At 45.5% G+C, this 16,710-nt stretch overlaps 1 protein-coding gene across 1 annotated transcript in view; it reads right to left on the reverse strand.

The window, feature by feature from the left end:
- EFNB2 (ephrin B2) overlaps positions 1 to 11,074 on the reverse strand; it is a 48,915-nt gene extending 37,841 nt beyond the window's left edge. Inside the window, exon 1 of the mRNA XM_033052464.2 lies at positions 9,921 to 11,074. Within this exon, the coding sequence (XP_032908355.1) occupies positions 9,921 to 10,048 (128 nt within the window). The 5' untranslated portion in view covers positions 10,049 to 11,074. The remainder of the gene's footprint in view (positions 1 to 9,920) is intronic.
- Between the last annotated feature and the right edge of the window lie 5,636 nt (positions 11,075 to 16,710).

The raw sequence follows: 16,710 nt of genomic DNA on the forward strand, positions 1-16,710 counted from the left end.
GGGCTCTCAGGTGACTCTCACTGATGAGCTGTAGCAGAAATGTGCTGCTGGCATTACACCAAACAGTGAGCTAAAAAAAGCACAGAAAATTCACTTGAAGCAGAGCTACCTGTGCAGCCAGACGCCAGAGGCACAGCTGATAGACCTGCCTGAGCTCCCAGCTGACACAAGGGACACACTGACTACCGGCAAGCTATGTATCTCTTTCCAAATGCAGACAGGGATGCAGTTCTGACATCACTTTCTGATTAAATAAAAAAAAAAAACAAACCACAACAATAACAACAACAAAAAAAACCAGCAAAGCTTTGGAGAGATCTGTATTTGTCCAACCCCAGAAAACCTCTTCACACTGGCCTTGGTTCAAGACAGCTCATGCTTAATTCGTCCTGCTTCAGCAAAAATATTCAGCATTCAGCACATGCTCGACATGAGCTTTTCTGAATAAGGACAGTGTCCCAAGTCAGGCTGTAGGAACACAGCGCAGTCCTGCTAGCCTTGGTGTCACACACTGAGCCACAGAACGGAAGCCTACAATACGCTATAAATCTAAGATGTGGCTTTTGGTTTTCTTCAAAAAGTGCCTGAGAACTGTCTGACACAAAGAACCGATTACCATTAAAAGCCACCTTTTAAATATTTTTTTCAGACAGTGAAGTAATCTGTCCACCAGTGTGACTTTCCCTGTTCAGCTAATCTGTATAGGCCAGAAATATCCTGGAAAAACAAATCCCACAAAAACCTGAAGGAAAAGTGTTGTGCAGTGATTAAGCTAGACTGCTTCCAAACTAAACTGAAATTAATTAAACATGAAGAAAGCAACTGAAGTGTGGACAGAGAATGCTATGGGACTGCAAATCCTCAAAAGGAGTCAAGATGTTCCCAACTCCAAATTTACACTTTCATCCAGTCAGGTATAGAAGCCAACTGCTGCTCAGGCAGTAGGTAAGCAGATGGCAAGCACCAAGCAAAAACGAAACTGTGAAACGATGCACCACTGACGAGAAGTCAGAAGAAGCGCAGTTATATGTGCCTCCACCAGTGCTTGCTGCATAGGTTCCTTAAACAAACTGCTTCAAACTTGAAGAACATCAAAAGCCAGATGGGTCTTCCTGAATGAATCTGCAGGCAAGGAGCCAGGATTCCCGTTTGCTGCAGAAATAGGCCTGGACTTGATTTGAGTCTTCTTAGCTCTGACAGGCTGGAGTCTGGCAGAACTCCCAATCCAAAATAAAACAGCATTCAAGTGAGACTGGGCTTTAACTAAAAATAATAAAATTTCAAATCACTCTTATTAGCTTTAAAATGCATTTCTCTTTACAGTGCAGTGTTCACCTTCCCCACTACTGTTCTCTGGTTAGGGTATATAAATAAATGCCCTATTCAAACAAAAGCTAAGAAAGCAGTGAGAAGCAATTTGCAGCATCACAAATTTTTCAGCCTAACATCATTTCACCATCTAATCTACCCTGCTGTGTAAAATAAGCCAAATAATTTCTTGTTTTCCTTGACATGTGTAAAACTTGACTTTCCTTTAGAGCGTACGAAGCTCTTATCCTACCAAATAAAGTTCTGAAAATCCTATTTTAGCCATCACCCATGAGATATTTTAAAAGAACACTACAGGTAGGAAACTTGTCTTATGTATATGTCATACATCAGGAATGATTCACCTAGCAACACAATCCTCCACCAACTTTTATCTTTTTTGGCTTGGAACTTATGTTTAAAACCAGAAGAAAGCATAGATCATTACATCAAAGTTTAAATCAGTTGCATTATAATTATCATGCTGATACCTCAATAAACACTGGGTGTTGGCTGGCCAGGATTGCCAAAAAAGATAGAGGTCCTGCCCTTATTTGCTGTCTTTGACAATGTATATAATCACATCAAAGGAAAGTTCTCTGCATCACAGCTAACAGAAAAAAATAATCTGTATGTTCACTTTCCTAGAGTAAAATGATAGATTTTTTTTTCATAACAAGAAAGTTTAAATTTTGCCTACAATGAAAAATAATTACAAATGTAAAGCCCTTTCAGGCTTGCAGGACTTGTAGTACTCGCTGAAATCACTGGAGGTATTTTCCTGACGTTGAACAGGAGCTAGACAGGCTAAGATTAAGCCTGAATTTACAAGGACAAAAGTGATAATGACAAAAAGAAACCCTAATCCAGATAATTCAAAATGACATTGAGGACACTTTAAGTTTGGGAATTTTTTAATGTTTAATCATTTTGGGTCTTAAGATCTGTCTGGGGGTAGAGGAGCAATGCAGGGTTGTTTTTTTGTTCTGCCATTTTGTTTTCATACTTGCCTTCAAGAAACACACAGAGTGCAAGGTACATGTTTTCTCAAAGCCTGTCCACTCTTCAGTGCTGGGACTTTTCCCCCCGTTTAGAGAACAGAAGTGAAAATTGCAAAATCTCTGTTTTAAATACACCTTTGAGTTTCCATCAGTTAAAACTCCTTAAGGTGAGGGGAACCTGGAGAGGAAAGAAGCTGGATGCAGGGAGAACTGGGGTCCACTGTCCAGGATGCTCTCTGCAGATCACTCCCCAATTCTCCATGTCAAACCTGTCCAGCCTTGTCTGGGACATTTCTGAAATGTGACATGACAAGGCAGGTTCGAAAGCTAAACGTAGGATAATGGTGAGCAAACAAAGGACATCGGTTTTTGCATTATTTCTTTAATTACTTTAACCCTTGTTCGAACAGAAAGCATAAGGCCAGAGTAATTCAGCTTCCCCCTTTGTCATTTGCCTGCCATAAATATGCACCAGTCTGCATTTGAAAAGCTGAAGGAGGCTGCAAGCTTGCTGGACATTTATCATGCTCTGTTCCCTGTTAACAAGCAAATACTTTAGTTGAATGGGCCATTAGCAATCATTGTCAAATGCAGAATGCAAGGTGCTTGAATGTGACCGGCCTGTAAATTAGATGAGGTTGCCCCTACGCTTTGGAGAATTTCAGCAAATGAATTGGATCTTTTGCTATAGATTTGTGAAGGTTAAGTTTCAAGACAGGAAACCCATCTGAGCACTTCAGGTCCTGTATACTCTGCCAATCCATCCAGCTCTCTGTATGAATTTGTTTATTTTTCATTTGTAAAATCACATCAGCATCAGCAGCTTGACAGTTTGGGGTCTGGAGTTCCTTTTTCAGCCAGAACTGCGAAGATTTCCAGCATACTATGGGATAGGGTAAGAATGATAAATTCAAGCATGTAATTAACATCTTTATATAAAAAACCCCGGAATAATCAAACAAAAAAAAAATCCACTTTTAAAAGTGTCCGAGCCACTGCCAAACAAATAGCATGAATTCCATTTTGCCGAGCTCATCCCAGGCTCATTCCCAGCAAAGAAAGACACAACTGTTATTGTAGGCTTCAGTGTTTTTTCCCCTTGTGTCTAGACTGCGCTTAACAAATGCAGTGCTTTCTTCTCCCCCCTTCGCAGACAAATGAACAGGCAATAAAGTAGATATTTCTCATTTGAATTGTACCCCTGATTTGCAATGTAATGTTGACTTTAAGTTGGGGGCGTTCAGAGCTGTCAGTTGGGTAGAAAAGCAAGTATTAACTATTTAAGCGTTCTTTAAGAGAAAAAGCAAGAAAAAAACACATACACGTAGCTGCACTAGGAGAGGTATTTTACTACCTTTACAGCTGCAGATCACTTAAAATAAATGATGAAACAATAGCTATATTGTCTGCCGGCTAAACTCAAGGGGCTGACAGCAAACTCATCCCAGTGATTGTAAGTTGGCCGGGGAGGAGGGGAATGGGGGGAGGCAGATGCTTATCTCATTCATTTCTAGATTTCAGCCAGCCTTTCGGAAATAAACACCACCTAGAGACTGAGCCAGAGACATCTGGTTATCTGCAGCTTGACTGGTAAATAGGAATGGATGCTAGTTTGTTTGTGGTTGTTCGGTTTCTGGGTTTTTGTTTTCTCTCTTTTATATTTTTGCAGGATGGGAAACACAAGAGATGCTGAAGTATCACCTGGCCTAGGCACAGACAATGCAGCATGTTTATCTTTGCTGCTCCCATGGAGTGTGAGATGGAGACCACAAACTAAAACACAGCTGAAATCAAAAGCTCTCTGTTTTCCTTCCAGATAACCCCAACACTACCTCACCCCTCTGTTTTCTGTGCCTTGCCAGCATGCTCCTGCCCAAAGCCCAAACAGATTAAGGCAACAAATCCCAAGTGCAGCCAATTCTTCAGAAAGGCTGCTGCTAGGGCAGGAGTTAAAAACGAGAATCTTCCACACCTCACAACTGCAGCCACCTAGAGTTTTAATCGGCCTTCATCTCGGCAAAAAGCAGTAAATGAAATCTATCTTTACCATATTATACACCACCAATGAGCAAGAACTGAGCAGCTTTTCTTCACCGCTCCAACCACCCCAAGCCACAAGTAGGCCTTTCATAGTTCCTAATCCCGGCCCCCAAGTTTTGTGCGGTTCTCACATAATACCTTACAGCCCGGAGCAAGGCCCTTAGTTTATAACACCCCTTTCAGAGACGTGTCATTTCTAACATCAAGCTAATCTATATGTTGCCATGGCATCACCCTTTATCTGCCTTTACATCTTATGAACTGCATGGATTTACCACATTATTTTTATCTGAAAGACAGAAAATGGTGGTTTTATTGCCATACAATCAGATTACTGCTGCTAGTTTCTCTATGCCTTTTTACCATACTTCAATCAAAAGGGATCAGTTTCTTTATACTCTGCCCTTGATTTACATTACATCTGTAAAGACCTAGTCTGGGTTGTAATCCCCTTATTAACTATGACCAGGGTTGATTTGCCTAAAAATAAAAGCAAATTGTGTCAGACCTTTTCACTTTGTTTTTGATTCGGAACTACAAAATGGATTACTAAAGAAATCTTCAGAGTTCACACGGCTGGTATAGTACTGAATTTAAAATGAGAATTAAACAAGTTAAACATGGGAGCTGTGTCAACGGTTTACATTTTCCATCATGGGAGAAAGGCTGGACTGCATTTGTCTTTGTGTTCTCTGGCTTTAAGGAGACAATGAAGCCACAGGAGTTTTTTCCAAGCTCTTCTAACACTGTCCATTTGCCATCCTCCCTTACTCTGATTTTTCATGCAACTCCCCCACAAACTCTTCTCCCTTATTGCTGCCTTCATCACCCCCCCAAAAAAAATCTTCCCCTCCCTCAAGACAACAGTGTGTTAGAGTCTACAAACTGTGGCACACAGTATTTTAATCAAAATATTTCACGCAGTTTAACATTCCTATGTAAGTTTCCACAACGCCTCACAAAGAATGAGCTCATAAGCAAATCCATGTAGATGTATGATAAATGACCAGAAAAACAGGTTTCTTTATGTCAGCAGTCAAGGCAGACAGACATTAGGCACACATGAATAACATTTTAATCACTATTTTTTTCTCAGAAGAACACTTTCTACTCATTTGCAACAAGCAATTTCAAGTACTGCAGGTTTGCACGATGCATGAAGACCAGACCATAAAGAAAAAAAAAGGTCCCCAAAGGAGGCCTGTCTTTGCCAGCATGTTGGAGCAGTCACCTTAGCTCCTGATTCCCCATGCCAGGAACCTTGGCTGAATTTGAGAGGATCCAGAGTATCACACCTCAAGCAATGTGATCCCCTTACAATAAAACAGGGAAGAGGAAAAAAAAGAAAAAAAAAAAAAAAAAGAGAGGAAGGCATTTTCATGTGTGGGAAGAGGGAGAACTTAAGTGATTTTAGCATGACTTTTAGTCACCACCTTTCTAAAGGCAATTACTTCATTAAACAAAGTGAAATAACGTAGCACAGCTTACAGATAACATACTTTAAGATAATTACTATAAATAATATAGCAATTATACTCTACATATAAAAGGCTGGGAAAAATAGAAAGAAATTGGCCTTCACTTTATTCTGAATTCATTTTGTGAATTCACTTGTGCTTCGGAGACCTGGCTACAAATGCTAGAAGTATCAAATGGACTGACTGGAAGCCACCACTCTCTCCATCCATTAGCACGCCAAGTGTCAACAGCTATGTTTTGGGTACAATTTAGGAGCATGTGTTTAAACCATTTTAACCTTCCACTCCTGTTTCTTCAGCTTGAAGCTGTAATTGCATAGGTTAGAAAGTGTAGTCTCACAGCACAGGACTCTCAAATAAATTCTTGTCTAGCTGAGAGCCTCCCAAACATGTTGTGAGATATCGTTTTAGCAAGCTCTTTGTGCTCTGGCTGGCTTGCCTGTCCTGTGAAACAAGGGCTGTCCATTACCTACAGTTTATCATCCTGACAAAATGTGAGGAATGTGGATGTGAAAGCACTAACAATTCCACCCCTGGTGCTTTCTCCTTTTTTTCTCTCTGTATTAAAACCGACAAGATTAACCCAAATGCAAACTGCAGAGCATAGTTCAAGGGGCTATTCAATCGGTAGTGAATGTGCATTTGTTTACCTACAAAAATAAGAATTTCAGATACAATGAGAAGTAGACTAGTCTATATGCTACTGAATAGAACATTTAACAGGGTCATCAATTGTAGTTTATTTTATCAGTTTCTGACATGTTAGCATTCATTAAGAGGCAGGCTGTGAAATATCCCATATATAACTGGCTATCAGAGGGAGAGAAAAACAGCTATATAATCTAACTTAATCAGTGTCAAAGGCACCACTTATGAGGATAACCTTCCACATGTCACTGAGGAGAACTGCCTTACTCGCTGGCCTATAGCACGCAGGGAAAGAGTGACGCTTAGACATCAGCCATGCTTTTTTGAATGAGATTCCTTTACTGCTTCACTAAAAGGCACCCCACAACATTACGTGTGGTCCTGTGTGTCAAAGACAGCACTGATCCCAGGTGAGGTGAAACTGAGGTAATCCAGGCTATCTGCATACATTGCTTGTCTTGGCAGAAACAACACAGGCAGAAAATCTCCCGTTAAAAAGTGTCAACAGGAATGAAATCTAGAGTAATTTTTTCTCTGTGTTTTCAAGATCAGGTGATCTAAAGTTCTTCAGATGATAAGTCTACAAAGTCTGCCAAGACCATCTACAACAATGAAGTTTAACCTCCAAGCAATAAAGTCGCAGGTATAATTATTTTATGGAGGTCACTTCAATCTCATTATTTGGTCAAGGCAATAAAAGCAGATCCCTAAAAAGGTAAGGGGGCAACAGAGAGTGGAGCTCTGTGTTCAAATAGCTACTGCATGCTCTCTATCCCAGCCACCTGCTAGAAATTATAACCTTTAGACTTCAGTGCAAAACTAATTCAGTTTATACATTCACCTTAACCTAAAATTTATTATTTCATACTTTATATTAACATAACAACTTCTCCCATTTTAATTGCCTACCTGGTTCAGCAGATTTATGTCTTGAGACTTTCAATAGAGTTAAATGAACAGCTTCCCTGAATAAATTAACCAGCACCAAAGATAGTTATTATTTCAAACCTAGAAAGAAGCATTATTATTATACCATGCCAAGATCTATTCAACAGCTTTACTTCCCAAGCTAACAATCAGCTTGAATCCAGAGTGAGGACAACTTTATCGAGGGAGAAATTATTCAGGATCCTTCAGGCAAACAAGTGTGAGAAGAATTAGTGAGAAATTCTGCTTGGAGAAATAGAGCTGCCTCACCAGCAGCAGTATCAGGAAGCATTTGCAAGCCTCCTTAAACTCCGGGCCTCCAAGAGGCCTATAAATCACTAGCCCCAGCAATTGAAAAGACTAATTTTAATAGTGTACTTCTTCACTGTGGTGATTAAGCCTCAATGAATCACTCAAGAAAATTCAATTACATCAGCAACACAACCTATTTTTAAGCGTGCATTTAAGTTGAAAAAGTAATTAGATATTATCATTAGATCTACCATTAACAACATTCAAACCTTTTTTGTAATCAAACAGTTTAGAATTAACTAAATGGAAACACAAATCGTGTTTGACAAAAGAAGCATATCCCCAGGCTCTGTGAGATGGGCTGAATTCAGCTGCTCAGATGCTTTCGTTTCACTGATGGCTAATAATAGCGATCAAGGTAAGTTTAAAAAAAAAAAAAAAAAACAAAGCAGGTTGGGGCTGGCAGAGGAGAGCCCCGAGAAGCCGGCTCTTCTGCTTTGGAAGAGTGACCTCTGTAGGCATAAACCCAGTGAGGGCTGGGATGCAAAAGCATTTCCCTTCCTCCTAGGCCGAGCCAAGGCTGTTTTCCACCAGCACAGCAGGCCCACTCCTGCAATGCAACCCCGGCTCTCAGCCTGAGCCTTTCGAGAGCCTGCACAGCCTTATAAAGCCCGCTTCATAGCCGGCCAGGCCGCTGTGCCCTCTGATGTGATGCCGTGCCTTTCCTACGCCAAAGAAAGGCTTCAGCTCTGCAGCATCATCGAAGTGACTAGAGGTAAATTTTAACAGGCTTCCCACCTGGTGCATATACAAAATAAGCATTTGTCAATCAATACTATAAATAGAGAGTCTGAACTGAGCAGCCCACTGCGCTCCTGCAGTTTCTTCTTTTTAAGTTCTTTTTCTTTAAGAAAAATCAAAAAATTTCTCAGTAAAGCAAAACAGAGCAAGTATTAAGACATAATACAGGCAGAAATCTACAGTGATATTTACCAAGTAACCTTGCCTTACAGTCATCATCTACTGTTGCTTTCACTAAAGGAAAACTTGAAATGCTACTCCTAATTCAAACTTTGAAATCTTCACCAAACTCCTAGAGATCCTGCCACCTGCGCAGGATTAATCCTGATCCAGGAAATACTCCATTCATACTTGTCTCATCGCTACCTAACATTTCCTCTACAAACTCCCCCGGGAAAACAAGACATGTACTTACTAGAGTTAATGGGAAACGCTAAATTCAATTAACACATTGCACATGATTTAATTTTAAATATATATAACTGAAGATGGAGCATGCATATAAAAAATGTTTTAACCCATTTCTGCTTTAAAGTTCCCTTAATTCATTAGTCTACTTTTTCCTATCGTGATTTTTGTTCTCTAAACTAGTGATTCTAATCATAAAAGTTCAGAGGCTCTCACAAACGAACAAAGCCAACTTCCATTTTGTATGTCAAAAATCGAAGGAGACAAAAGAGAAGTTGTAAGTAGCTTCACATCACTGCTTCACTTTTCTTTAGAAGCACAGACTACTTTTTAAAAAAGTTCCTCTTTCTAACAGCAAAAATTTTGTAAGTTTATGCAAAGACGTTGCTGTTTTGGCTGCCTTTTTTTTTTTTTTTAAAGATAAGGCATCTCTTGTAAGAGTGAGCTTTAAAAGTGAGGTCCTGGGAACGCCTGTACATTTTTGCTTGGATTTGTTAATGAAGAATGACACTATATGGTTGTGTGATGGGCAATGCTTAGTTCATTACTCACTGCCATGTGTCTTGATACCATCAACTCCACAACCAAATTTAGCCCTGTTACAAGCAGATGTAACTTCGCTGGAGTCAATGAGATGAGTTTGCATCTGCAGACGGAGAAGTTGGAGACTATCACCCTTTCCTGGCAACTCAGCGCAGCACGGCTCCTGCGCTGCTCCAGCCCGGGCGAGCCCGGACCTTGCCGGCAGGTTTTATCCTGCTACTACCGCACCACTCCCCAGCCCGCTCCGGTCCGGCCCGGCCTCCCCTTCCTCCTCCCTCCGGAGACCCTCCCGCCGGGGGCAAGGGGCGACGGGGCAGCTCCGCCGTCACACGGAACACCCGGGAAGGGCCGGGTCTCGCTGCCAGCACGGCCGGAGCCGCCGGCGCTCTCCGCCCCGTGCCCGTATCCCCCGGCGGCCGCGGCCGAGCTGCGGCACCGTCCCGTCCCTCCCCCGCGCACGGAGGAGAGCGCCGGTCCCCGGGGAGACGGCGGCGGGAGCGGGATGGAAACTTACTTGGGGTTAGAGGAATTCCAATATATGGGGTCTAAAACGATGGAGCGCGCCAGCGCAGTTCTGCATAAAACCATCACGGCTCCCCAGCAGTACTTCCAGGCGGAGGCATCTCGCCTCCGCGCTGCCATGGTCGCAGGCGGCACCGAGTCCCTCCCCGGAGCCTCGCCAACTCCGCCGTGCGCCTTCCCACGCACCTGAGCAGCAACAGCAGGGTGGGTGCCCGGTATCCCAACAGCCGGGATGATTGATAGGGAAAAAAAGAATAATAAAAAAAATTTAAAAAAAATCACACAGTAAGAGTCGACGATGCACTTGGCGAGAGCTGCAAGCAGATCTACTGAGTCATGTATGCCACTCGCATGTAGGAATATCTCCTGTGAGGTCAGATCCAAGCTACCTCCGAAGTAACAGCAATAGCAAAAGAAACGCAAACGCCTCAGTCCTTCCTCTTAGTGGGGGTCTCCCGGCTGCCTTGGAAGATGCCACTCAAACTGCCAACTCCCATTTGGATCCAGAGCGCCATACGCGTTCACAGTGTCTAAGGCCCGCGGGAAAAGGAGTAAAACAAAAAATAAATTAAAAAACGAAGGTAAAATAAAGGGTGGCGGGAGAAATAAAAGGGTCGGGGGGAAAAGCACACAGCTTCGGCGGGCGGCTCCTCCTGTATGTCTCTCACTGCTCCCCGCAGTTTGCAATCCGCACGGGCACCAGCCCGGGCTGTTTCGGGCAGCTCGGAAGCAACCGCGAGTCAATAAATCCACTCCGAGTCAGCTCCCCCAGTCCCAGGGAGGCGCATCCGCAGGGCTCCGGCTTCCCCGAGGGGCACTGCTGTCCTTGTCGCCGGCAAAGACCACGGAGCGGAGCAAGGAAAGAAACAGGGGCGGACAACAACGATCACAAAAATAAAAAATAAAATGAATCAAAACGGGGGGGCGGCAGGTCGCAGCGCCAAATCGTCCCTCTCGTTGCGCGATCTGCAGTACGCGCCGCGGCGGCCGACTGAGAAGGAGGAACGCCGGGCGCGGGACTTGCGCCGACGCGCAACCCACCGCGGGGGAGAAGGAATGGAGCGAGGGAAGAGAAGCGGCGCCAGCCACTGTCGTTCCCACCGCGGCGCTCCCAAGCCCCGATGCCGCCGCTGCGAGTCCCCGGCGCAGGAGCGCGGCCGGCGGCAGCGCGCTGCCGTAGCCATATAAGCGCGGCCCCGCTGCCCCGCCGCCGCCGCTCATAGGGCCGCCGGCGGGCCGCCGCGCTGGTTGGGCGCCGCGCCTGTCACTTACCGCCGAGCGGCGGGCGGGGCCGCGCCGAGCCCGGCCGAGCGGGCCGGCAGGTAACACCCCCGGCCCCGCCGCGCCTCGCCGCGGGCGGCCGCTGCCCGGCGTGCGCGGAGGGTCCGCTCGCTCTGACTCACACCGCGGCTGTGCGGGAGGCGCGGCGGGCACAGATGGGGGAAATTAAAGGGGGGAGAAATGAAATTAAATAAGCATTAAACCCCAGCCTGTGGTAAAAGTGTTTCCCGAGTACACTGCCGTTGAAAAGAGCGGGGAGCAGCAGCGGGGCCGGGAGGCACGGGGCTCTCCCGGTAGCAGGGCAGCACCCTGCCCGCCGCTGCTGCAGGCGCTGCGCGGAGCGGGCACCTCTGCCGTGGTGCGGGAAAGTGCCGCGCCTGCTCCCAGCGGCGCGGAGCTCCGCGCACAACTTTCTGCGCGTTCCCTCCCGGGAAGGAGGCCTGGGGGTGCTTCCGCGCTACGTTCCCACTTGTCCTTCCCACGGGTTCTGTGAGTTTGCGAAGTTTGATCTGGTTGCGCGACAATTAGCCAAGGGCCGTCACTGAATAAAGAGGAATCGGACATGCGGAGCCCCTCGGAGGGATGCAGTACCGCGGGCAATGCGGGGCTCTGGTGCCGGCTGCGGATTCCCTTGCCTTTCTCTGGCGATTGCTCAGAGACTCTTTCTTCCCCTCCAGATTTTCGTGGGGAAGGGGGTTCGGACGCAGCTCGTTTTCAGACGCCGCCTATCCCAACGGCACGGCACCTGGTCCTTTTACTTCATTCTATCATTAATTTCTGGGCAGAAGGAGCTACCTGCGGGCAGCGCTGGAGATGCTTTCCCCATCTTCGCAGGTCCCGCGGAGCGGGGGGCGGAGGGCGCCGGGGGGTCGCGGCGCTGCCGAGGATGCCGCGCTCGGAGCCCGCCCGGCACGGCGCGGCTCCCGCCGCATTTGCACGGGGCCACAGCTCCCACTAGCGGCCAGCGGCTGCCGTCCGCAGGGGGAGCGCTCCCCTCGGCCGCCCCTGCGCCGCTCCCCCGCGTCCTGCCCGTCCGGCGCCCGCACGGCTCCGCAAAAATCGCCGGCAGCAGCTGAATGGGGCGGCGGTACCGCTGTCCGGGGAGCTGGTACCGGGCTAGGGAGGCGGCACACGCGAGGGGTCCGCGACAAGAGCTGTACCGAGGCTAAGCACGGGTGGTGTAAACGGCAGTCGCTCCCGTGAAATTAAGGGGCTTACCGAATTTCTTCCAGTAGGGATTTCTTGCCAAACTAGTATCTGCAGAAAGGATTAAAAGTTAAATCCCAGGAAATTACCGCGCTCTTTTCTGCCATTTCCCTACCTTTTAGTCGAGGCATGCAAAGAACATCCTACCAAAAACCCTAATAAAGAGCCAATTTCGCATAATTTTATTCCTGAAGAAATATGCGTATTCGCTTAAAAATCGGCTTCGTGGTGGTACTCGTTCGGCTTTAAGACGAACGCCAAGAAGCTCTTATAAGGAAAACAACTGGCATTGTAATTTATTTCCTGGATCAATTTTGGAACCCAGTGTTCTCTTTCGACTCCTTTTCAACTAAACGGGTGTTTGAGCCTGGCAGAGCCTGCTCCTCCCGCTCGCAGCAGAGAGAAAGAAATTGGAAGCGCGCTCGAAGCCCCATAGATTTTGAGTTAATTGTGTTCGGTAGTTCTCTAATGAAATCTACCACTCAAGAAAACAAGGAAATCAGTTTGCTTTTCACACAAAACATCGAATACCTTTTAAGTAAACTGTTTAATTAAATTTAATTTGCAGTGAGGAAGGAATTGCAGATCCGGCGACGCAATTTGGTGGAAAAGGATCTGATTCCCAGGACGGAAACTTAGCACTCAAGTGGGAGCTTAGGTATCTATGCACATCGAGGGGCATCAAAGGAGAACTTCACCGGTGAAGGGAGGAAAGTACTTAATTATTAAACTTTTAAACAAATGTGTGGTGTGTAGCCGGTCGTGAGGCAATGTAAACACGAAGCCTGATAAATGCTTCCAGCAACAGAGACGTGTAAAATAGGTCTACCTCAATTTAGTGATGCTGCTGCTTCTGTTTGTTTAGAAGCAAAAGGTTAAGAGTGATGTTTTGTAAAAGTGGCGAGTAAACTGTGACCTCTAACTCTTCGTATCCTTGCTTTAAGTAAACCAGAGGAAATGAAGAGCCCTGGTATTGTCTGAAAATATCCTCCTGTAGCTAAATATATCACTCGGCTCCTATTGTCCAGTGCCTAATCATTTTTACGCAAATACAGCTGTTTTACTGTCCAGCATTCTACAGATGCACTCCGTAAGTGTATAAAAATCAACGTTAATAAAATCATTTTCAGTAAAAACCAAGACAAAACCGGGCGCTTGTTTCCGAGATAACCTAATCAACAAAGATTAAGATATCCAAAGAAACGGGGGCTCGGTGGCTACTCTGCTCAGGTCACCCTTTTTGGCCGAGGAACCGGTCTCTGCGGTTGGGTCGAGCCGCAGGGCGCTTGCAGAGCCGCGGAGTTGCGGTTCCGAGCAGGGCCGGGCCGGGCCGGGAGGCGCGGGCCGGCCGGGCGGGGCCGGGCGGCGCTCGGAGGGGCTGCGGCGGCGCGGAACCCCCGGGCAGCCGCGCTGCCACCGCGATCCTTCCCCCGTCCCGACCCCTGCGCCCGCTGCATCGGCCTCCAACCTTCCCGCCTCGCCTCCGAGAAGCGCCTCGGAGACGGGAGAAACGTGAGAGTAAAGGTTGGGGACGGGGGTTTCAAAGGCAAAAAGCCGACGAGTGTTCGGAAGTTAGAAATCGGCTTCGGCCGCCGCTTCTCTGGGGGCTATTTCAGGAGGAGGTCCCGGCAGACATTTCGAGTTTCGCAAGGAACGCGGTTTCCTGACAGAGGAGCACACGGGGAACAGGCTTCTGGGGGAAATCCTGCGGCGGCCTTGGGAGCGGCGCCGCGCTCCCCCAGCGCCCGGGCGGCCCGGCTCGGCGGACGGGGAGGGACGCGCTCATGGACGGATGGGCGCTGCCAGCGAGCAGGTGAGACCTGCCTATCCCTTGCCTTCATTGAAAAACTGGGACTTTGCTGTTCGTACCGCTTAAATCTGTATTTCCTGTACCTCAAGCTGGCTTTAAAAAAAAAAAAAAAATCCTGTTTATCGCTGAATAACCTCTTTAACCTTCTTTCCAACAGTGATGTCGGCAATAATTGTGTAGATACAATTATTCTACTTGGTATACAAGATTTTGTATACAAAAATACAAGTATTGTACTTATGGCTCTGTTACTACAAAGCCTATAATGAAGGGCAGCTAATCTAAATGGGATCAGGATTGGGCCCACAGTCCGTGATTCTCTTTTAAACATCAGCCTAAACATGAAATTTTTGAAGTGGAAAAGCTTACCATCATTACATGAAAATGTACCAGTTTTGAAAGTTGAAAAGATGTAACTCTATGGATACAATTACTGATAAATTCAATAAAGATAAATGATCACGACTGATGCTTATTGACTTAAACGGATTGTTATTTGTACAAAAGGCCAAGTGTGCCAGATACCTGAAACAGGTCTTAATACATCATTCACACTGCAACAGTGCATTTTAAACACTTACGGTAGAGTAAGTACATGTCTAGATGTTGATTTCCCTTCTCCAGGTCTGTTTTGTAACTGTAGTTTCTGTCAACCACAGCTTCTTAGAAAATGAGCTTGGCTTCTCCCAGATGCAGCCATAGAGTCCAAACAGCCTTGTAATAAAAATCGGAGAAGACGTTCATACATCCCAACCATGCATTTTAACTCTGTTTGACTTGACCTATGCTGATTCTCTGTACCACTGTGAAAACAAAAATATTTACATTATTTTATGGTCTGTGGTATGAGGGGTAGGAAAAATGACCTGGGCTCAAGCTTCTGCTACAGAACTGGCCTTTTATTGTCAAAGCGGATCTATGTCCTTTAGAGCAGAGCTGATGCTGAGCTAGCAAAACCCGATTCTTAGTGTCAGTCCATGGAAGATGATTGTAAGCACCAGGCTGTTTAGTACAGAAATATCAACAGAAACTCAGCACTCTTCAGCAGGCTAACAAAAGGGTGGGATGGAAAGAGGATAAAACCCTGAAATGTACACGTGGCAGTACCAGCACAAGAATAAACAGGGGTGCATGGAATTTATGGTTCAGCTCCTGCTAGACTAGCCCGTCAGTCCAAAATCACACCAACATGGGCACTTCAACCCTATCCTCCTGCCTTGGAATGAGCCTTAGGCACACAGGCAGCTCTGCAATTCTTTTCTGAAATAAATCCCCTCTGTAATGCAACCTGGAAGGTGTTTATTGACTTGAATTTTGCCTGCACTTGCACCAAGCTGAGACCTTACAATGACAGAGCCGAGAACCCAAATGCTCTGAAAATGTTTAATGAAATACTGCAGGCAGTTAAAAGTGAATAACCAACATCTCCACATTTGGTGTACATGCAAAAAATGGCAGAAACTCAATCCCGAGAGCATGTCAATAGCATCGCAAAGAGGGGGATATCAGCTTGAGGTCAGGAAGGACAATAGATAGGGCAAGGTGTATGAGGTAGCACATAGCTTTAGAGAGAAGGAGACATCAAAGGTAAATCCCTCTTTTTCAAGACAAGAGAGGAATGGATGAACTATTGATACTTTAGTGAGATTATACATATGCATGCAGTTGCTTGGCAGTTTAGACATCTCACTAACGTAACTGTCTCTGCTTTGCTATACCTTTCTTAGGAGTCAGCTTTCCACTTGGGCTTGGAAAAACAATGATAAATGAACATGTGAAGTTCAAAGGGCAGTTCAAGTAAATCATCAAAGTAAGAGCGCATGCTTAGCATGCTGTTCTAAGGCCTTCCATGCTCCTACCTTTGCCAGACAGATGCACTGTTTCATATTAAAATAATTATCCGGGACATTTATGAACAAGTTTGGGAAAACTAAGACCTCTTCTGTTACTATATAAGGGAAATGAATACTGCTCAAGGTAGGTGGCAACAAAAATGTCTACGTGCCTCCCCGGGGTGGTCAACAACACACAAAACCCCAGAATCCAAAACTTGTCTAACCAAAATTTGAAGTTCAAGCTTCAAACTGTAATGAAATAAAAATTAAACACCAAGCACAATCACCAACAGCCTTTTCTCTATGCAGACATGCAGGGAGCTCATGGTTTAAACACTACATGTCAGTCTATGATCCTGCATACTTAGTATTAAATGGGCATGAAGTCCTATGGGAATACAAGAATATCCCAAGTTCTTACCATCAAATGTCAGCTTGCCCCCTTTCCAAACTATATATATTTTTCTAGAAATCAACAGTGTCTCTGAAGTTCTATAGTAATTTTAGAAAGAAAACCCTACAGCAATGCAACTGTAACATTCACCACACCAGGTCTACAAAGATCTAAGACATAGAGAAGAATGCCTTAGGACAGCAAAGAGACAGCAGATTCCACCAACTGAACTCCTACCCTAACAGAGCAAATCAAA

Source organism: Catharus ustulatus, chromosome 2 (genome assembly GCF_009819885.2).
Source record: "Catharus ustulatus isolate bCatUst1 chromosome 2, bCatUst1.pri.v2, whole genome shotgun sequence".
Classification (NCBI taxonomy): Eukaryota; Metazoa; Chordata; class Aves; order Passeriformes; family Turdidae; genus Catharus; species Catharus ustulatus.